The sequence below is a fragment of the Heliconius melpomene genome, chromosome 19 (genome assembly GCF_056956725.1).
Source record: "Heliconius melpomene rosina isolate 202511_hmr_F chromosome 19, ASM5695672v1, whole genome shotgun sequence".
NCBI classification, from domain to species: Eukaryota; Metazoa; Arthropoda; class Insecta; order Lepidoptera; family Nymphalidae; genus Heliconius; species Heliconius melpomene.
The window spans coordinates 6,967,121-6,991,292 of NC_140407.1; the positions used below are offsets into that span (position 1 = coordinate 6,967,121).

At 32.7% G+C, this 24,172-nt stretch overlaps 1 protein-coding gene and 1 non-coding gene across 6 annotated transcripts in view; one reads left to right on the forward strand and one right to left on the reverse strand.

The window, feature by feature from the left end:
* Positions 1-24,172, forward strand: part of LOC146528544 (embryonic polarity protein dorsal-like) — a 37,224-nt gene that overhangs the window by 4,819 nt on the left and 8,233 nt on the right. Inside the window, exons 1-9 of one of the 5 annotated variants that reach the window (XM_085203059.1) lie at positions 1,794-2,100; positions 2,200-2,327; positions 6,753-6,815; positions 10,433-10,550; positions 13,356-13,508; positions 14,242-14,426; positions 17,835-18,067; positions 19,912-20,067; positions 21,306-23,355. In XM_085203059.1, coding sequence (XP_085059185.1) covers positions 2,312-2,327; positions 6,753-6,815; positions 10,433-10,550; positions 13,356-13,508; positions 14,242-14,426; positions 17,835-18,067; positions 19,912-20,067; positions 21,306-22,544 — 2,163 coding nt within the window. In that variant the 5' untranslated portion in view covers positions 1,794-2,100; positions 2,200-2,311 and the 3' untranslated portion in view covers positions 22,545-23,355. The other 4 variants (XM_085203061.1, XM_085203057.1, XM_085203060.1 and 1 more) reach the window with 4 other exon arrangements.
* On the reverse strand, positions 18,916-19,033 carry LOC146528545 (U5 spliceosomal RNA). Its single transcript, XR_014879136.1, has one exon. It is a non-coding gene; the product is annotated as a U5 spliceosomal RNA (small nuclear RNA).

A 24,172-nucleotide genomic window follows, 5' to 3' on the forward strand; every position in this document is an offset into this window, starting at 1 on the left:
ATAAATATTGATTCGTTATTAAAGTAAAGCAATTAAAGGTATTTACGGTACCTATACTATAGTGTAGTCAGATAGATAACTTTAAGATACACGTAACTTTGTATTTTCTTTAAACATTAAAAACCGACATCTAGACGTTAATTAATAGATGATTAACCGATCACAACTACCACCATATTTGATATTATTATTATTAATACTATAGCATATCGATTGAAAAATGCAACAAAATTCTACTAACCCAACAAATCGTATCATTTGAGGCAGGTCAAGAAACTCGTAATTATCCTGTACGCATATATGTAATGTAAGTACCTACGCAGTTTAAATAGGGTGGCTAAATAATAACGGAGGGTTGTTTCAAATCGAACCTGTAGACTGTAGTCCGGCGCCACACGCAAAGTGGCAGAACGCGACGCGACGCCGCGCCGGACTGCCGCTAGGCGAGCGAGTAGCGACGACTGTTGACTGGCTCTGACTTCTGAGTCATTATAGCAAACTTTCTAATTACGACGTATATGATAATATAGTCTATTGATAATAGGAAAAATGTAGAATTTGCACTTTAGTAACATTTAACTCAATTATAGTCAAATTTACTGCCAAAGCCCTTCTCTATATTATATATTTTTAGGAGATTATACAAATGTTATATTAATAGGATGTTTCTAGAATTGAGTTTAGACAGAAATGAAAATTGTTTGTTTAAACAAAACAATTATAGCTGGGATGAACGCCCGTTTCCCGGTGTTGTTTTTCGCCACTCATCACGCAATGCCTCCAGAACTTGGGGGAAAATGGGCAACGGAGTATTTTAACGCTATGTTCAGTATGCCTACCTGGTGTGTACGGGATACAGTATGAAGCTGTTTTAATAATTTTTATTTATTTTATTTATACAGATTAAACATTACTCATCACTTATTTAATATTTACTTTTAATTTTGATAATCTTTACTTTATTAATGCTTACTCGACTAGGTACTCCTTGGAGTATTATAAACAAATGTCATAATAATCACTCTACTTGTACGATAAGATTAATATCAAAAATAAACCTATAGAACATAGATATATTTTGAATCAAGATATTACGCTATGACTCATACTGAAATCTACTGAAAATGTAACACCCACGCTCTGAATTGGGATCATCCAATAAAGCCTTCTGAAATTCTGAGTCATACTTTTTTATTACCAAAATATCGGTATTTGTCATCTACGTTCCTTTTTTAAATAATTTTGTAAAATGTTTCATATCCAAAATGTACGAAAATATGTTTATTGTGTATATTAAATATTAATATTGATGAGAGACCGTCGAAAATCGTGTCGCAGGGTACAAGCACGCCAATGTAAATGCGATAAGCTATGGGTTCGATCCCCAATCAAGGAAATAAAATATTTAATATTTACATCCTCGCTCTGATAACGACGCAAAGCGCGGCGTTGAGTTCCGCCACTCAACAGGCAATGCTTCCAGAAACAGAATTCGGCAGTAAGTTGTGAATGGAAATGTCTTAATAGGAACGAGATGTCTTAACACACTTAACTAGATAACTAGGTTCCCACTGTTCACCCTGCAACAGCGTGCGCGTTTTATAAAAAAAATCCATGGTTAAAATTAACATAACATTTTTTATATCAAAAAATCATATTTTCCCTCGGTCTATATTGCACATGCATTATATTTGAGTATCTTATTCATTATTCAACCGTAGTTTAAAAAGTTTAAATTGAGCGCGCATGCGCAGTTCGCAACACGCCTGCGCCACGTGACACGGCGCGGCCAATCCACGCGGAACACTGCTAGTGTGACGTTCGCTTCCATTGCGTTTACACGCGTTATTATAACTCTTATAAAGTTAACTTCAGAAGTTTTGGTAGCCGCTTCCGAGCTGCAGCTGTCAAGTAAAATTTAACAAAGTTGTCTTATCAGTGTTAGTTAGTGCGACAAAAGCGGTATTGCAATCGTCCATCGTTCGCGATAACCTGTTTTTTATTTCTTGGAAGCGTGCATGCTGCGATCGAGACGAGACCTTGATAACTAGTTGCTTGGACGAACGAAGAGACAGTTATTATAGGATAATGCTCGAAGAGGTACGTGTTTAGTTTACGTTTTGCGAGCAGCCGCCAGTCGTGCGTGTTTATATTGTTAACGTCGTAATCGATGAGGTTGAGTGCAAAGTTCGCTTCCAGGACTAAGTAAATCTGCAAAGTGCTTATACGACCAGTAATATGGTAAAATAAATGTGCGCGACAGAAACATCGCTGTGAGGTGTCTGCACGACACTCTGTACTCTGTAGAGCGATGGACAACGGCGGAGGTAAATCGTGTGTACTGTGTAGTGAGTAGTAGTGCATGAATTGTCCCATTTCGACAGATTGACACCTTCGTCTGGCACTTTGCACGTAGATGAAATATTTTCTGTTTTACTTTGCAATTCCTGTTTATACTTGTTGCGTGAGTTCTTTTCGTTAGTACGATTATCGTCTGCCGCTGTAAATAATAGCTTCCTTTTCAGTCTGTTAGTCAGCTACATGTGTGTGGTTCTATAAATATACCAAAATCTGGCCGCAGCGCGGCTATAGGACGTAGCATGAACGTTTAGTAATTGTAAATTATAAAAGTTGTTCAACTTGTCATATTGAATTTTAAATACTAGTATCTTTATATTTTTTACACTTTATAATATTATGCACTTCCAACACACTTTTAGATGTTTGTTAAATTCTTGTAACCATGTAAAATAAAACTCGATTAATGAAATTTAAACAATGTTATCATTATTATAACCTCCAATTGTGGCTATCAGAGTTATAAAGATATCAATGTAGTCTAATAAGTATCTGTAACAGTAATAACATAATTAATGATAATATTTTTGTTGACAGATACTATAGTTGTTATATACAATATTGGAAACTGTATAATCTCTATATAATCTCTACTGTTACATATAATGTCTCTTAACCAAATCAACATGTGAAATTTTAACTTTCTGAACTCAGTACTTTTATTTGCGCTTTATCTGGCAGTCACTCCGTAATGGTAGACTTTAATATACATACAATATTAATTATAGTATTTTTTATATGGTGGATGTTGCTTTTACAAATTTAGCTTTCTCCATACTGCATTTGAATAACAATTTCTTGGTATTAGTATTCTGTAACATATTTCTTTATGCTATTGATGAAATATTTTTTAATGAAATAAATAAAATAGATTTACAATTTACGAGTTAACTTTTTGTAGATATTAACAATGAAATATAAAGAAATAAATGTTAAGTTACACATCATCTTAGTCAGATTTCTAGTAGTTTTTAAAATATGTATATATTTTTGGAAAACTATTGAAAACCTTTTGTTAAACATTTACAGTACAGTTATTTAGTAATTGATTGATAATATTGGTAGAACTTACAGTTTCATAGAAAATTTTAATATTTTGACTCACAAACTGACCTATTGACTAACTGAGGAATAGCTTCAGAGTTAATTTGTGTGCAGTAGAAGTAGGAGCGAGAAGTTACTAGCATATAACTACAATCTATTAAAAGCTCTCACCCTTTTCAAAGGATGTTTCAAATTGTCAGTTGAGAGAACATCTCAAAGAATGGAGGCTATACATAATAGATAACATTAATGTACATTTAAATTTCTTAAACCTGTACTTGGGTCAAAAATCACAACCACTGCTCTAGGTTCCTCATTCTGCAATGTAATGGTGCAGGTGCACAGTGAATCCATTATCTGCTAAGTAAAATCAAAATTTCTTCTTATACACAAGTCCAAGTGTGAACATACTTAAATGCATTAGTGATAGTTGCATTTATTGTTTAATCTACTCATTTGAATGACAGAGTATTTTAGAGTAACAGGTTCAAAGCTAGTTGAAACCAATTTGTTACAATTTCATTATTAGTATTCATATAGATATGAAAGAAGTATAAAGATAATAATATAGGGACATATTACATAATATGTACCTATATTATTATCTTAATTAACAATTTTATAAAACTTAAGTAACATACATAATTCTAATAAAACCCTACAGTCACTACTACAAGTTACCTTATTGTTTAGTTTATTAGTTGCTTATGGTAAAAACATGAGGGAAATACGGGCGGGCGATAATTACCATAATTTATTCAAAATCAGACATATTATGTAAATATAATCTATTTAAGGTAAACCATACATTATTTTAAAAACATACTTTGTTTTTTTTGCAATTGCAAGTATGTATACTTATAATAAAAGTCTTGGTTTATGGATTGTCCTGTAATGCTTTCTTATTTATTCCGTATATATATTAATGCTTAGTAAGAGTACGCCTTTACTACCCACTACCTATCATTTTTTTCCCTGATAATAAGTTAAATTATACTCAAAATTGCAAGAACCCAACATATTTTCAAGAAATATAAATTGGTCAGATTTTTTTTTATCTTTATTTTTTACACACTTTTTTTAGCATAATATGCATATGTATAAAAAATATAATAGACATTCATAGTATTTAGACCTAGAATATTTCTAAATTCAAATGTTTTCTTTTGATCTTTTACTTTGAAATTCCAATAGTAATTGGCGTAGTTTAGTTGTGTCTCTTCAAATTCATTCTTCATGTTTGGAAGCTCTCACAGATTAGACAAATAGAATACTAATGAAAGTGCTTTGACAACTGCTTTCAGTGATAACTAGGCATCAAGTCCCTTATCAGTAAGCTTTTTGTCGAAATTTGAGTCTTTCATCAGGGTAACTGCTTGATATCTCCACCTGATCTCAAGACAATGGTCTTGACAGGCAGACAATAAAATGATCCTATAAGGGTTCTGTATTTTCCTTTTGAGGTACAGAACCCTAAAGAAGGAGCAAAAAGCAGTATACATCTTTTTTTTTTTTCAAAATGATAATTGGTGTAAACCTAAATCTATTCACATAATGTCCGTTAATATGGGCGCCCCCGCGCTTACTTAGTCCCTTCACTAATAGTCTCAGTTTAATTACTTATATTTAATAGAAATTTATTAATTATAATTATATTATTTATGTTTCTCATTTATTTTATAGAAGTCATTTATTTATTTATAATTATGTGTTATACTATAAATTATATATTTTTTTAACTTTACTTGTATACCACATAATATAATGTTATATTATGAATCTAAAAACTATAAATTCAATGCTACCTTTTTATTTATCTTATTTCTAACTCTAATAATAGTATCATTATATTATTAGATATAGCAATAGCAAATGCATTAGTAATTATTCTTTAGACTGTTGTGGCCTTAATATTGAGTTTCCGGGTTCCCTCTGCCTCCCCAGGATAGGTATACAGCAGTATTTCCGAATATATCAGAGTATGTAGAGATACACATCGTGAGGCTAAAGAAACCAGTAGTTTTTATATTTAATATGAACATTATTTAATTATTTAAAAACTGTTTACAGATTATAAATTTGTAATTAGATCGTGAACTTTGCGATAACTACATATTTTCACATGATAAGGACCCTATTTTTATAAAATGCTGAACTGAAATGATTCATTCCATGTCATACGTGTTGCCTGTTAAGTGCTTCCTTTGCTTAGTTTATTACTACTTTCATAATATATTAACAGAATTTTGTTTTAATTACCATGTTAACACTTAAGAAGCAAAATATGAAGTTTTATTGGAAATCGGTTATAGAAGGTATCGTATCTTTTTTATTTTAGCAGAGTAGACAGATACTTAGTGTACAGACTTTTAAACGTTTACGCGCTGAAAATTATTATAAAGTTTATTACTTTAAATATAATAATTAGTTGTAATTTTTTTATATCTATTCATACATCTATTTATATGTAAAATTAAAGTATTTCTGTGATTTCAAAATAACCGTCTTTTTTAAGTGCAAAGAGTTACTTATTTACACGGTACTAAAACAGACATTTTTTTTAAGAATTTCTCGAACAGCTGAACATATTTTTTTGAGACTTTTACTAGTAGATGAATAAAGTTGTGGAGTAATATTAGGTCACACGTTTCGTCGCGAAAAACGAGTTATATATTAAATAACCAAACATTTCTCTATTAAGTACTACAATTTATGTGAGCAAAATCAAATAAAATCCCAAATTGCCATTGATTTAATGCGTAACGGGATATAAATACTAAATTTACCAACCGATCAAATAAATGAAACTAATAAAATCAATAAAAAAATAATCTTAAAATTGAAGCGGGCGAAGCCGCGCCGGGGCTGATAGTTTCGAAAATGAGATAACAGTGAGATTACGTAATTAGTTATTTACCATGGAAAAAAATAGAGAGGAAACCACATTTATGTATATCTGTATTGTATATACTATATTGTATATATACTATAGAAGGACTTTCTTCAAATTCACTTTCATGTAGTTAGTTCACCTTACAATGCTTTTAGCTTCGAAAACACCTCAACGGTTCCTATAGATAGATATTAATTAGAATTTATAACTATGGGCGTAGGAAGAGGGGGCCGGATGGGTCGTGTCCTTCCAGAAATTTTACTAACAAAAAATTCGCCCCGAAGAATCAAAACACCCCCCCTCCCCCCAGAAAATATCTCTAGATACGCTAATGCTTATAATTCTGCTCTTCACAAAGTACGCTTTATTACATACATATATGTATATATATAATATTATAAAAGGTTATGGGGTAATTAGTAAAAAGCTAGACGTGAAAATTATATGTATGTTACAGAGGGCGCTTTGCCTGTAGACCACGTTGAAGGGCAGCCTGCCAACCTCAATATAAGCGATGTCAGTGAGTATCGTATAATCACTTAGTTTCGTATGAATAAAAAGATGTTTTGTTTTTTTTTTTTCACAAAAGTAATTCGAAATTTTATTTTATCGATACTCTTTAACGTTTTGATCAAATATCGTTTTATAAACCGTGTAATTTAGTTACAACTAAATTAAAGATAAAATTTATTATGTAGATGGTTTTTGCTTCACTCTGTATCCCGTAAGGGGAAGGGTAGGCAGAGGAAACCTGGGAACCTAGTGTTAAGACATTCCGTTTTTCAATCAGACAGTTCCGTTCCCCATACAGATCAGTAGTCACGGTCGGACAGGTAGTCGCGGTCGGCGTGGATTTGCCAAAGATTTGGCGCATATTAATAACGAAATTTCTTAACAATAGATTCCCTCTGCCTCTACTATATGTGGTATATAGCATGAAGCTATTATAAAGAATATGTAATTTTTTTAGTGATTATAAATGATCACGCGAATGCTGATTCTACTCGCTACCCGAATTATTAATTATTTTAAAATATTGGAAACGTGAAGGCTCTAAATCAAACAAGATAGATACAAAAAATATCTTAATTTACTATTTTTGCAACTGAAACATTTTTATCAATTATAAACATTTATATAAGTTTCTTAATGTCCTCATTCTGTTCTTCTTCAATACAAGTCTTTCACCTAATATGTATATGTTAAGTTGCCTTCTATTTATTATATACAATTAATCTTCATTAAAATTATTGAAAGATATCACAGTTACAAGATTACATTTAATTTAATTTATATATCATTTTAAAAAATATAAAAATTCGCGCCCTTTATAACCTTTTTGCTACTAACAGATAAATAATATTCAAAGACGTCATCAAAGTTAATGTGGAAATTGAATATAACAAAAACAGAGGGATATTGATTTGATAACATGTCGTAGGTCACGCGAAATGTGATGCTAGTAAAAATAACTTAATAAATTATACCAAAATGTCTATTTAGGTGCCGTTATTTTACATTTTCCTCCAGAAATACGGGTATACTTATGTCTAATAAATATAATCTATTTTACCGATTTAATAATACTTAGATTATTCTCTAAATTTGAAATTGAAATATTTTTCAATCAAAAAGATTCATCTCGATATATGACTTTTAACTACCGTGAAAATTCTTGTGAATAAAATACAATTTGAAAATTTTGCACACGCACCAGGAGCTTCAACAGATGACCTTATTTAAATATTAACCAATTCCAACAATATTACATACATATCACATTGATAACCTTGTTTAAAAATATCATTAATTAAACGAAATAGGTTCAAATATCATTTTTGGGAAATTCTTCCTATTTATCTTTACGTTATCTATACTCACTAATCTTAGAAATATTGTATGTTGGATGTTTGCCACCTGAATTTGAGACTCATTGCGCGCTGAGTTGCAGAACTCAACGCCGCACTTTGTATGCCAGCGCGGGAAAATGAAAATATTTTATTCCTCCCAGTAGGAGATTAAACCCACGGTCATCACGTTTACAGTCAAGCGCTTGACCCACTGCGTCACGATAATCTATGTATGATTAATTATTATACATACATATATACATTTGTAAATATTCATAATGAGCTAATTTTTAGACAAACCAATTAAGTTTCCACAGATTATTATGCCATGTTCTTTCTTTTATCGTATTATTTTACCGTCAAGTAAGTAACACAATTGAAAGATACGTGGCTTATTTTTTTATGAGCAGAACTTATCCACGAAAAAACCACGCCACGTATCGTTATAACGTTGATTCACAGAACGAACTTACGACCTCCGATAATAAAATTAATAAGAATAATGAACAAACAAAATAATTTTTGTCAGTTACTCAAAGGTGTATTACTTAATTTATCTTATCAATATCTAATATACTATATTATGTACTGCTTTATGTAATCTATATACTTGCACTTTTTGTATAGAAACAAAATCTATAGCTATACAAATAATTAAACTTATATATAAGGGATCCATTTTATACACTGAATAATAAAACTTAATTAAATAAATACTTTTAGAACATATAAATAAAAATAAATATGATTTCTGTCTTTTGCTCTCCTTGTAGTTTCAGTCTTAAAGTTCACGAAAACGAAGTTGCGGATGGCAACTAGTATAGAATTATAAATCTCAAAATAGTATTATATCTAAATCCTTAGTTGGATTTAGATACTATTTATTTATAAAATATTTACCAATATTGAAAGGATTTTGTAAAATCAAAGGACAATATACGCTCGATACAAACAACATCCAACTGTTCCACTTCTCCATAAATGCCAATGATAATCACTTTCACTGCATATCGGTTTTTCCCCGAAGACGGAAACGGTTTCTTGCGCTAAGAGATCCGCCGCAGAATCGTTTTCCTTTCTTGTTTATTTTTAAAGCTAAAAATAGTTGCATTTTTTAATTTTATTTGACATTGATCCTTTCTTATTTTAGACAGCTTTAGGTTAGCTTTACCTAAAGCAATGTTTTTACAGTAGCAAATAAATTTAAAAAAATGTGTTACAACTCGCATGATAAGAATGAGATAAGCATGTGTAATTCTTAAGAAAACCCCACACTCGTCTTGTTTGCTTTTGTTTTTAATTGAAATAACCTTTTGTTACGTAATGATAACGCATTTTTGTTAGTTACGCTTATTTATCAATCTAGATCTATGTTTATCGTAAAAATCATCCTAAACATAAAATTTTAATTTCGTACGTTTTGTGTTATCTAATCTGTAAATATATTTTGGTCATTAATAAATCGTTTATAGCACTTTATCATATTACATTCATATTATGACATTTGTCAACATAAATAATTAGTAAGTAAAATAAAAAATTGCTAATCATCACATTAGTTATTTTCGCGCCATCTCCCTACAAGTGTAGGACGTTGTGTGCTCAATTCCTTCTCGTGAGAAAGTAATTAGGTATATCTCATAAGACAAGCTAGTAAAATTGTCTAATCTTTCTTGTTTCAATTTTTTTTTATATAGGCACAAGATGGAGAATGAATTCAACTTTTAAATATAAGAAAAACGTACAAATAAAAATATTTAATATTAGCGACCCGCTCGGGGAACCGTTTCGTCCGCTGGAACTTCGCATTTATTTGTTTACTATTGTGAATTATGTTCATGTTCTAATAACATCATTATGTTAAAGACAACATTTATATATTCTGAACTAAAGTGTCAGCCAATTCAATAAATGCAATTTCGTAGCAAATTTTATCGTACAAATTACTTTATAAGTTTTCTATTTATGAACCGATTCAAATAAAACAAACACTAAATGTTAAGGGACGTTTGCCAAAACACAATAGTAAAACTGCATTTAAATCATTTGAGAAATTTAATTTTCAGATTAACGTGCACAAAAGGATAGATAAACCGACAACAAATTAAAGCTTTTGTTCTGTTAAAAAAAAAATAATTAAATTCTTATAAAGCTTTTGAGTTCTGTTAACAATTGCCCCTAATAATATTTTTTGTCATATTTCTTCTTTAACAGTCAGCGATCAGTTATTATTTTATTACATGTATGGATTGTAATAATAATCTAATACAATTTATTTGATGTACAGTCGAAGCGATCTGCAAGGACCCGCTGTACGGCGCGGGCGTAGAGATGCCGCGCCCGGCGCCCCACCCGGGGCTCCCCTTCGTGCAGATAGTCGAACAGCCAGCTGGCAAAGCCCTAAGGTATACAATAATGTATTATTATATTTAAATTCTTTAGCTTCACGCTGTATCCTGCATGTATGGATATGCAGAGGGAACCTAGTGTTAAGACACTCCGTTCTCCACTGTCCGCTCAAAATTTGAGATAACGCTTGTTGAGTGGGGAAACTTAACGCCGCTCTTTCTCTTGTTAGGTAACGAACGAACCAGAGTTAGGTAATGAAAATTTTAATCGGAACTACAATTGCATCATCATTATTATTATTATAATTTTGTATATAATTTAAATGGAAAAAGCAATGCGTCAATAGGTTATTTTATCTTTGTCTGTCTAGCTAACATGATGCAGAATTTTTATTACCTTTCAATTCTAGACATCAATAGCTAATTTCTCATGAAGAACAACGTCCATATATTGTTTATTACTTTGCTTTTTTATATTCAAAATCAAAATTTACTCTTTCTCGAATCAATTCTTTGCTAATTTCATATGAAACCAATATTGTTAAACACATACTTATATTATAACAATTCAAGTAATTTGAACTCGCCACTAAGACCTAACATTAAACATCTACCAACCTCTCAAAGTGTTAAAAAATAATTACACATAATTATTAGTAATAAAGTACCTATTGCCATCACTTGTCGTCACGGTGCACGATGTACAGATTTAGACGTGACGTCCATCCGCGTCACGCCAACTGTGAATTGTCCATTCATTTGACGCGTGGGTAATATGTAACAGTGTTAGGTTTAACCAGCCAATGCCGGTTGCAATTTAAAAAAAATGCCTCGTTAATGTTATATTGCATATTAAATACTTTGAGAGGGCTGGTTGTAAACACGACGGCTGTGAGAATAGAACGCCCTATTCTCACTGGAGGCGTAGAGTTCCGCAACGTAATGGCTCCAAATTAATAATAATAAAATCTTTATTTTTTTGTATCTGCTTAGATTGCAAATACACGAAATTGATAAATATATTTAATACTTGTACAAAAGTTGTTTTAGATCTGTGGTTCCTGGCTCTTATATCATGACCGATCTTTAACAGTTAGATCAACATTATCGTGTTTGTCTGACAAGCTAGTCATTAATAGTAACATTCAATAAAACAAAGTCTTGCACAAGACCTATTAAACCAATTTTCTCTGACTGCGCGCTGTATACAGGAAAAACTAAGGAAGGAAATAAATAATGAATAAAAAATCCGTACAATGTGTAATTAAGAAAAATTATGCGAGACTATACACAACATGTCATTGTTTCTTTCTACTGCCCGCCATTTGCTTTTGTTTTTCAAAGTGCTTTCGTATATCATCCAACCAATGGTTTCGCCTTAAACTTATTGTTGTTTTATAGCCAGACTAGTGGGCCCGGACGCGGCTACGCCCGCGAAAATATAAGCCTAAATCATTAAAATGAGTTAAAAAATAATAATAAGTGGAGATTTATTATTAGAAAAAATATCTGAGTAACCGAAATGAACAAACAAAAGAAGTAAAAGTAACTAAAGGAAATTCTTAATATTAGAAAAAGTACCTAAAGTTTGCCGTGCGCGCGTACTAAACATTTTCCTATATTAAATAATTATTAATTTTTGCGAACAATAATTAATTTATTTAATAAAATCCCAAATGATTAGAATTACGATATTTTAAGAGTATAACATCGGTATAGATAACCGAACTGAGATTAATTAATTATTAGTAATAATTACATAAAAAATAATAGTAATTCGAAAATATATAAAAATTTACAAAACCATCAAAGTCATCTGCCCGTTCGCGTCGGTCATACTATACCACTCGTAGGCTAGGTCATTTGGAATCAAGCCGTTGCTTAGCAACGCGTAGCGACGACTGTTATTAACATGGCGGAATAAATTACATGTCAAATTAATTATTTTAATATATTGGGTATATATCGAAAATATTACAAATATGGAAAAAAAAAGTATCCTATGTTCATCCCGAGACCCTCAAGTATCTCTATATGAGTATTTTATCACAATTAAATTAGCGGTTTGACCCTGATTGCGTAAAAGACAGACAGACAGACAGACAGACAGAGTTACTTTCGAATTTATAATATAGGTATGGATTATAAAAAATATTTGCATAAATTGTAGCCTGCATGTTATTCTGATATCTAAGCTATATCGCCTACTATAAAGATTCATCTAAATACGTTCGCACGTGTGCGGGTTAGTACTTTTTTTGGTGAAAGTGGAACAAATGACCATTCTCACATACATTTACAATATTAGCAGGATGAGATAGTTTAAGTGAGGTTGTATTCAATAATTGCAGTAAATCAGTAGGAAATAGGTTAAACCTACGCGCCCTATTATCGTATATGGAGTTCAATGCCTGAGCGGTGTCAATGTTTGTTTTTTTTTTAAAACATACAGTACGAACACATTATGACATATATATTTTTTTCTTACTGCATAATATAGAATACACAGTAATGGGGCACCTGAATGGTTTTGGTTTTTTAAATTATTATAATACCTTGTCTTTTCCGCCAGAATTCAAGAAGTGTTTGTTAACGGGATTGGAATAGTTATTTCTTAATTAATATTTTAATAATTTATATAATAATTTTATATAAAAAACAAAACAAAATAAAGGAACATCATTATACTAAAATTGTAATTGGTTGATGTTTGTACACGGAAGATATATAAATCTAGAAAAGAAGTTTTATTGAATTGAGCAATTCAGTAAACAATATAAGCCGCGAGCGTACTCTACCATCTTACGTTTACGTAGTTTAGTGTTTGACAATCATTATTGACGTATGGAACATGTTTGCCAGGTTTCGGTACGAATGCGAGGGCCGGTCAGCGGGTTCGATACCCGGCGTGAACAGCACGCCCGAACGAAAGACCTACCCCACCATAGAAATATGCGGACACAAAGGTCAAGTTGTGATCGTCGTGTCCTGTGTTACCAGAGAAGAACCATACAAGTGAGTTTATTTTAAATATGTTTTTTATCACTAATAACATATTTTTGCATGTAATCATTTTTCCATTTAATTTAATTATAAATTAAACAATTTTGTTTCTAAAAACACCCTTAAAATCTACCAAAACTTGACTACCTTTGTATTATTTCCCCTAAATATTCTGCCTACTAGATATTTAGATGTGGATGAAGTGTTTAGACGTGAAGAGAATGGTTATAGAAATTTGAAATTGTACATATTAATAAATAATAAAGGGTCAATTATTTAAAGAATCCAACATCTTCACATTATTGATTGCTGTAACCAAGTTTGACTGATGACAACCCTTTCGAACAAGTCTACAATCCTAATACTAAACATTTGATAGAATTTTTAATGAGTTTGTTAACTGAATGTTTCTGCAATAAAAATTTTGTGTAAATAAATTCGTTAACATTATTTGACGAATTTATTACAAAAACCATGTAAGCAAATATTAATGTTAAGGAATAAAATGAAACGCTTATACAACGCTGAAACTGACTCACCATTCAAATATGTGTTTGAATCGTAATATTTGCATAATAAATGTGAGGGCTTTAATCATTCGTAACTAACCTAACTTTTGAGATATTTTTTAAAATATACACCTTAGAAAAAAAAACACATATATATATATATATATATATATATATATAATATTCGCCCGCCTAAACTATATGATGACAAATTTTTTTTTTTTATTCATCTCCAGACCTCACCCCCACAATCTAGTCGGCAGGGAGCGCTGTGAGAATGGTGTGTGCACACTAAAAACTACAATCACGGAGGAAAACCCACAAGTGTCGTTCAGCAACCTCGGCATACAATGTGTGAAGCGGAAAGACATCACGGACGCTCTCAAGATGAGGGAGAAGCTGAGAGTGGACCCGTTTAAGAGTAAGTTTAGTATAATATATATTATGTGAATATCCCGTATTGCAGGTCGAGACAATCTATTTTCCGACCTCGAGACATTGCAGATTGAGTGGCGGGACTGGCCGTTCTTTCTCTTGCGAGAAAATCCAGATAATTCAGCCCCCCGAATCGAATTCTTCTTCTTTTCTTAAAAACAGCGTTCCCTCGAGTAATGTTTGGGTAGCAAGTATTTATGTTACGGAAGAAACTGAAACGCTAATACCACGCTGAAACTGACTCACCATACCAATATGTATTTGAATAGTAATATTGAAAAGATATTGTAATATCTATATTTTATGTGTTTTTCAACTTAAATTATCAATTATAGATTATTTAGTACATTTTCTGAGAGTCATATTAAAAAGGTCGTAAGGCTATCAACTACTAATTAACATAATAACTTGATGATGAGTTTGAAGAAAGACAAATAATTATGCTTATATATTTTTCCTGTCGTATCGATCATACTTATATGGTTATCTATCGAAGTCACTGTACAGTGTACAATGTCACAGACCTATAATGTTCTGATAAACTCCACGCAGAAGGTGATACACAAGCACCGAACTTGCAATGTTAAAAGCGGTGATTGTAAATTATAATTCCTCAACAGACAAATGAGATAAAACTCGACTTTTATTATCGCTACCTAATACGCATAACGGCGTGTTTAAACACTATGTAATATCTGTATACATTATTAAACAAGATCAGCGGAAAATGCCTAAAGTAAAAACATCACAGAAAAGAATAATTTATTCACTCCTACTCTTAAAACATTTTGTTATTGCTAATGACTAATTAAAAAACAAAAAGAAAAAATAATGATTAGTTTTTAATTATTATTTTTAACTTCGCCATTTCACAGATTTGTATCCACGACTCGCAGTGTAAAAAAATGTCTATTAAAAAAAATATTGTAACACCACGTTTATGAAACGCCTGTTAATCGGCCCGCGTGTTTATTTACAAACACTTCCGTTTATGTTACATAATAGATCTGACGGCTGACATTGAAAAAAAAACACTAATGTGATTTATTCTCAGAATTATTATTATACATGTAGGTACACTGTACAAATATAGATATTTTTTCCTCGACACCAGAGCGAAGGAATCAAAATATAAACGATTTCATTTCCTCGAGTGGGAATCGAGCTCACAACTTCATTTACATTCATACAATTGTGCCCTTGCGCTACGACTGGCCTCACATTTAGCAAACATAAATTGGTACTAAAATTAGGTCTTAAATAACACTGTGTGCGTGTGTGTGTGTGTGTGTGGGGCAACGTCTGCCTGGTAAAGTGCGGCATAGAGCTACCCCACTCAACACACACTGTCTTGAGTTAGGGTACAAGGCGGAAAACAGAATATCTTGACACTAGGTTTTCTTTGCTTGCCTTGCTATACGCCAAAAACACAGCATTAAGTTAAAATAAAATGTCAACAAATATATACTGGGTAACAATAAATTACACAAATAGACATTATCCAAGTATTGATGAGAAATTAATTAAATGCATTTAAGATATCACATTTAGCGCGCTTGTACTTTAGTTCCAGTCAATGGCCTCTTGTATTGGTCAGTGTGCGGCAGACGCTCAAGGTTTCTTAATTACTTTGTGATATTATAGTTATTTTTATTATTTTATCTGAAGATATCTTCCGCATTATGCGTTTACGTTGGGAGAGCCGAATATGGGCGGAGGAATGGGCTCGGGAGCCGAGAGGTCCGTCCAAAATAGCGGTGTGTTAACGCTAGGGTCCCTCTACCTACCCTGCAATACGGAAACAAGCGTGAAGTTGCTTATTTTAACAAAAACGTCGAGACATATTTAACTAGGGAGCTACAGTACGATCGATGAGTCGTGGCCGCCTTGAAGTTAGCTGTATAAGGTTGCGTCGGTTTGATAATGACATTTTCTTACTTGTGACTATTTTCTTTACGAGTTAACATTTTGCAAAAGTTCAGTAAGCCTTATTTTAGGGCGGCCACAACTCGTCAACCGTACTATATAATATACAGCTTAAGCGCAGCTGTATAGCGTCTCGTAAAGTATCCGATAATACTAAAAATACTTCTCGTAAACCTACAACGCTTGTCTGTTCTATCTCAATAGGTTATATTATTGTCATAAAATTGTTTTATATTTGTGTTTTTATCGCTTCTTTCGAGCTTTTTGTTGGTTAAATAAGTTTTTAAATGTGTTAAATGAACTTGAATTTTGTTGAATCTTCGTCAATTTTCAGGTTAAACACGTGCCACAGACTAGGTTTTATGTATTTTTTTCTCATGCATTTTGTAAAAATCTCTCCTCTACATAATATAACATATTTTAAATAATAACTTCAATAACCAAGGAAAGAACAAAAATGTAGTTATAAACCACAAAGAGACAAAATTGTGGATCTACAACCAACACACAATTGATAGTTTAAGTATATACCAATTAAGCCTCGAATATCTTGCAAAAGGTCTTAATGTTAGTATATATATGTAAACTCTGCGATTGTGTTTTAATAGGTACAAATGTTGAACGTTATTAATGTATGGCCGTCGATTGCGAAAGTAACCAGCGACGGGCGGAACGTCTAAAATAGTTCGCTCGAAATATCCTCTAACACGGTCAACTTGCGGGCTAACCGCTATTTCTATGCTGAACAAAATTTTACAAATTTACATTAAAAAGTCCTATGCTATTAGTACTTACTTTACAAAATTTTTAAATAATAATTAAAAGAGGAATGAAACCATCGTAGCGCAGCTGTACAGCGTCTGAATGTAAACGCGGCGGTCGTTGGTTCTATGCTCGAGGAGTACCATGAGTACCAGGAGTATTTTCATTTCTACGAAAATGTCGAGTTTCGCCTTTCATCACGCAATGTCGTATCACGAAAATAGTACGTTGGGAACGGAGTGTCTTAACACTAGATTTACTCTGGCTACCTTGCGGAATTAATGAATGTATTGCTAAGACGTTTTCGAAATAGAACACAGAAAAGATAAAGTGATTACATAAAACATTGTTTTTTTCTGCTTCGGGCTGTATCCCGAATTTAAATAATCTAGTCATAAAAATCGCTAACTGGTTTATTTAGACCAAATTATAGATTTCGTGTTCTGTTGTAAATTAAATAACAGTACAATAACACTAGATGGATGGGACTAGATAGAGTCGTATGTGTGAAATACCGTGAATATGCAAAAAACTGAGCCTTTGAAGTCTCAACAAATTTATATTTATGGCTACCGAAGTTGTACACTATGAAAATATTGGTCAATATTTTTTTTTAACTGTATGTATTTCTATGGCATTGTAGCCTAAAATGATAAACCAATTTATTATTCAGTAGTTTCATTAATATCTTATAAACACATTACAGCGGGCTACAACCACCGCAACCAGCCACAGAGTATAGACCTGAACGCAGTCCGCCTTTGCTTTCAAGTGTTCATCCCAGACGAGAGGACCGGCAAGATAAGGCAATCCTTACAACCTGTTGTCTCTGATGTCATATATGATAAGAAGGCGATGAGCGATTTAACTATCATGAGGCTCAGCCAATGTTCGGACTATAGTACTGGTGGCGCTGAGATTATTTTACTTTGTGAGAAGGTAAGTTTTTTTTGTATTTATTGGTGTCTCTGGTAGATTAAAAGCGGCGTTGAGTTTCGCAAATCAACACGCAATGGCAGCTTTGACAACTGGGCGGTGCATGGGGAACGGAATGTTTACACAGTAAGTCTGTTTGCGGAGAAAAGCCTGAATCTAAAAATCTATGTTTTTTTTAACCAATTTTTATTATTATTATAAATTTGGTTATTATTATTAAAATATCATTTTTGTGATTTATTCTTTATTGTTCGGCAGTTATTGAAATATATGTAAAATCAGAAGCGGTTATATTCATAATCACATTTGACAGTTCAAGTGTATATAATTTGATCATCTAATGTACCGAAACAGATGTATTCGTATTATTAAATATATATAAAAGGACTTGTCCTCACTGACTGAGGTAAGACGCACGCACAGCCGTAACCGCTGTGCGTAGAAACGTGGACTTTGGACAGATGTTTACTTTCGTAATCTGGACATCCACTAAGAATTTTAACCCTAAAGGGGTGAAATAGGGGTTGAAAGTTAGTATGGAAAAAAATTTAAATCGGCACCGATTCTTATAAAATTTAAAATTCAGACTCTTAAAAGTATTTAATTGAACACGTGTTTCATGGTTTTCTAGAATTTTTTCCATAAGGGTGCAAATAAGGGGTTGAGAGTTTTTTTGGAAAAATCTTTAAAACGCCGCCGATTTTTATAAAATTTGAAATTTAGACTTATTATAAAAATATTTAGAAATATTTTATTGAACACATGTTTCATGGTTTATTAGAATTCACTCCTAAATACGTAAGCGAAGCTGCGCGCGTCCGCTAGTTAATATATAATTTATAAGTTTTAAGATCTTGCCCAGAAGGCAAGATTTTCAAAAATATGAAAGACTCATTTGAGTGTTCCCCTCCACGGAAATCTTTAGTAAAAGGCGAAAGATTTATACGTTTTGAAGGGAAACCAGAGATAATTGAGGCCAAGTCCTAAAATTACTTATGCTTTTATAATAACATTTCGATAGCGCGAGTCAGAAATGTAACTAAATGGTACAGCGCCATCTATCGGTGGATGTGATAATATTGAATAACATTGGTTTTACTAGTATCTAGCTATCTATTAATTGTTATAAACTTATAGATATAGTTATTTAGAAATAAAATTTTTAATAAAATCTTTACCAGAACCCCGCATAATTTAAAGAGGTCCCGACTGTTAATCCTAATTGTGCTTGTTTATTTTGCCTTTAGTTGTATTAATACCATTAATTTAATACTATGGTTTAATACATTATTGCAACAGTGAAACTATTTTAAATGAGTTTTTTAAAATTATATATTATTATCTTATATATAAAAAATATATATGAAGAAGTGGATAGTGCACCACATATAATGTATTCAATACTCGTATCGCCTAGCACTCGTTAGGTCCGTGACTGGAAATAATCTCGATTGCATTTAATATTTATATGCATATATGCATCGTACATACAATCTATGCTATCGTATTTTAAATGAGTAACCCTTGAGTTTTACATAAATCAGTTCATAAGTAAATATACAGAGTGTTTTTGTCAGCACTACTTTAAATGAAACCACAGTTTTAACTACTCTATAAAAGCCTAATATATTTTTTTTCCAAAAATGAATTGATGTTTTTCCAAGGTTTTTTTTTCCAAACCAAATATATACAGGTAGAAGTGTCAGCGAACCATCAATACAAAACGCAGCACTGAGCTTCGCCACATAATGCGCAATGTCTCAAATATTAGGCAAAAAGTGGGGACTGTCTTAGCCTTATGCAGGAGGAATGAATAAAAAATAAAATTAAATATATATATATTTCAGGTAACACGCGAAGACATAGCAGTAGTATTTTTCGAACTGGATGGCGAGCGCGTTAAGTGGGAGGAGTATGCTAACATAGTGCTAGTACACAAACTAACTGCTATAGTGTTCCACGTGCCGCCCTACCGCGACCGGCATGTGCCGAATCATGTACAGGTAATCATAGTAGTAATCATCACTACCACACTATCACGTTGTACAATATTTAACGTTCGAATTAATATATAAAGTCAAAATATTCTTTTTGTAAATGGAATTATTTGCAATATTATGCATTTTATTTTACTTTATTTTTGGTGGGCTCTTATGTAACTCGCTAAGCCGAATTCCGTTTTGAAAACCCGCTTACATGACGCACAGTACAGTTGGCCAGCATCGTTATATGTATAGGTGTAGGTACATAGATTTTATAAATTCTTTTGCCTTAATATAAATTACGGTAAAGTTGAATTTTCTTGAGAAAAAAAAATTATATAAATTATTGTATCCAGTGGCAATATGCCAATATGCTATCAGTAATATAATCGACATATGAATATAATATACTAGCGGCCCGCTCGCGGTTTCACCCGCGTGAACTATGTTATTATTAATTTCTGTCTCCATGACTACGTCCTAGTGACGTCTATGCAAAATTTGAGACTCCTAGCATTTAGTAACGAATGACAAACACAAATGTCATTAGTAACGAAGTTTCATACAAAGTTTCAACCCCAAAAACAAACCCTTAGAAGTTGAATATTGCAAATTCCCGTCTTAGCGAGCACCTACGTCCTATAAATAACTCCTATGCAAAATTTGAGATTCCTAGCACTTGTAGTTTCTGAGATTTCGTGATGAGTGAGTGACCTTTCGATTTTATATATATAGATTACTCGTATACGCTAGATCTGATCACGTCGCTCATAGAGCTACGAGTACGTTTATCTGATACACCGTACTACGTGGACTTCCGCACGTATTTGTACTTGTGGCACCTTTAGAATTATAATGACCTTATCAAAAAACCATAATTTTGAGAAAGGAAGTAATAATTTAGATAAATAAAACAACAATTATGTAATTTAAAAAATATTTACTACTGTATCGTCTAAAAATGATTTTGTAATATAACCCTAATTTTGTACAATTCTTTATTTGACGTTTCCCAAAACTTGATATTTTTGAATAGGTGAGTGTGCTATATATGTTCGAGCAAATTATAAAAGTGACGTATATATTTGTTTTGTCTAAGCAGATTAATAATACTAAATTATATTTATTCTTAGAAACTTAACTTTATTCATACAGTTTTCAATTGCGCGGTTTTGAGTTCTACCACTATACCTATTTGAAATACAGCATAAAGATTAAAAAAACAATACTTTTAAAATAATACGATAAATCTGTTCCAGGTGTACCTTCAGTTGAAGAGGACGTCCGACAACGCCAGAAGCAACACAATGCTTTTCGAGTACATCCCGAAGAGCCAAGGTATTGGGAGGAAACCACTACCTGACCTCAATGTATTCTCTCTTCTCCTTACAGAGCACTCTGCCCCTTCCGTCTCCGACCGGCCCACCGATGGGAATAATAATACTTCTGAAAAACAGGATATAGTGTCATCTACTAGCGACTCTCCTGACCCACCTACCATTGAAATACATGATACCACCGACGATGTAATGGTCGTCGATAACAACGAAAGAAGCCTCAATGATCTCCTCGATCAAGTCGCTGAGCTAGACGAAATATACTCTGAAAACCGCACGCGTTTGGAAACTGCCACGGCGTTAAACGACGCTGACGCGGAACTCGAAGATTTTGACGATGCCGGCACCTATACTAGCTTGCAACTCGCGTTTAAAAATCCTGTGCCTATAGTTGACCCCGCTCCCATTGTCTCGATTGTCTCAGAGCCCGATACGGAACCCTATGAGGACGTGCAAGTACAAGTGCACACGTACAAAGGGCCTATAGTAGAATTTGCACCATTGAAACGAGACACCGACGACGAAAAGGCGCCTCCACTACCGCCTAAACGAGTGCGACGAGCTCCAGACTCTTTACGTACTAGTCAAACGTCCGTCGATAGTATTCTAAAACCAGGCAAACTAATTCCCATTACGCGTAATTCGGAAGTGGCTCGCAGTGAACCGGCGCTACCGTTACCACCTGCACCTAAAAAACGATCGTTTTTCTCGCGTCTTTTCCGACGAAAAGAAAAATCGCCCGCGCCCAGTGTCAAATCTGAGGGTAGAAAAGAAACACGCGCTAAGCCCGTCGGGAGATCTGTTAGTAGCGTGTCCGGGCTACGACCGTCGCGGTTTGCGTCTGCCTCGTCGGCAGCCTCCTTGCGAGACAGTTGTGCTGACAGCGTCACTCATATATCGTTACACGGGGACGCAGATGAAGGAAACAAAGCTAAATCGATGGGTGCTCTGCCCCCCTCTGACGGAAGCACAATCTTAGTGGCAGAGAGTGTCCTGGCGCTCGACGCCTCTGCCTTCCGCAAGCTACAAGATGACTTAGATCTGACGGAAGCGGAACATTACGCGTTGTATATGGCGGTAGCTCCGCACGCGACCGCCTCGGAATTTGACGAAACCAGCTGTTATTATTCGCCTGTTGACGCTTCCAAGTTCCATAATTAGTAATTGCAACTGATTACCATTACTATAGATCACAATTACTACGACTCATACTAGTTATATCTGAATACAGATTAATAATTATAATGTCGTCATGCTCCGCCCATTCTGCCAAGTTTTTGAGTTTTTAACTTTGCCAAGTTAAAGAAAGTTAGCTGGCTCGAAATTCGTTGAAAATAATTGCTATTATTCGCCTACAGATGTTACTAAATTTCATAACATGTGGTCACTAGTAATTACCACAAATAGGAATAACAGTGGTCACAAGTCACAATTGAAACTGAATAGCAGTAGAATCTCACTATTGTAGACCAGAGGGTGCCGGTCAATCTGCAGACATTTTTATGATTATAGCATATTATATTACTATTATTTATTTTAATAGTATTAAAATATTTTTTAATTGAAGTATGTTTTGCAAACTGTAGTTTTTGTTAGAAAATCTTTTTTCGTGTTTTTAATAATTATATTCGGTGTGTACCACATTATTAGTGGTTTTAATCTATCAAAGTTCCATACTAGTGAGATTGTACTGTATATCTAAATATAGATTTATATTATAATGCCGACATACTCCGCCCAAATATGACGAAATTTTCGTAGATTATTTTTATATTGTATGCAATAGAAGTAAGGCTTTGATTGAAAATTTCGTAATATATTTTCATACATAAACTATGAACATACTGAATGAATGAAGAATCACTAGAAATTAAACTGTAATGCACATTTTTATCGGCTTAAGTTTAATTTGAGATTCGAACTCGCATTTTAAAATGTTTTAATTATTATTTTTTATTGACATTTGACCTGTTTCTAGATCCGAGCTATTTAAAGCATAAACGACAGAAGACATTGTCCCCCACTTTGCAGACTTACGAGGACAGTAAGTGTCACTCGATTTAAAATATTATTATTGAAACAAAATCGATTATTTAAAAAAAATTTGGAAAAGGAAAATATTTAAGGCTTTAGCGGGATTTGAAACCACGCCCTTGGTAACCGTCCAAGAAGCGCTTTTGATTCTCGTGTGTTCTAAATGTTTTATAAATATTTTCTATTCTTAGTTGTAGAACCCTTTTTGGAAAAATCGTTTTTTTTATTTATATTCGATTTTTTAAATTTCAATATAAATATTTTTATTTTAAATAATTATCTGTATAATCGATTCTGTTTTAATGGGATTGTTGTTAATTGACAATTATATATACAGAAGTGATCGTTTTTGTTTAATCAAAAAAATATAGAACTTTATTCTCTATTTATTCCTCTTTTTTATCATTCTGTTTATATATTTGTATTTATGGGTATTTAATTATAAGTTTCCTTTGTCCGGCGTTGATAGGTGGTGGTTTGCTTCTTTCTGTTTGGGTGACGGATACTAATTTTTGAAAAATCTTAGTTGGTGTCGTCATTAACTAAGTATTGGTTTACGTCATCAATATTTTTTGTTTACGAAAAACCATTATATTACTTAAATTTTATTACTTTATTCTATATATTACATTAATAATTATAATGTAATAGTATAATTTGATTCTAATGATAAAACATTTTTTAATGATGTTACTAGATGTTAGATTTTTTTTTAATTAAAAAAAAATAATTGTTGTTGTTTAATTTATAATGTA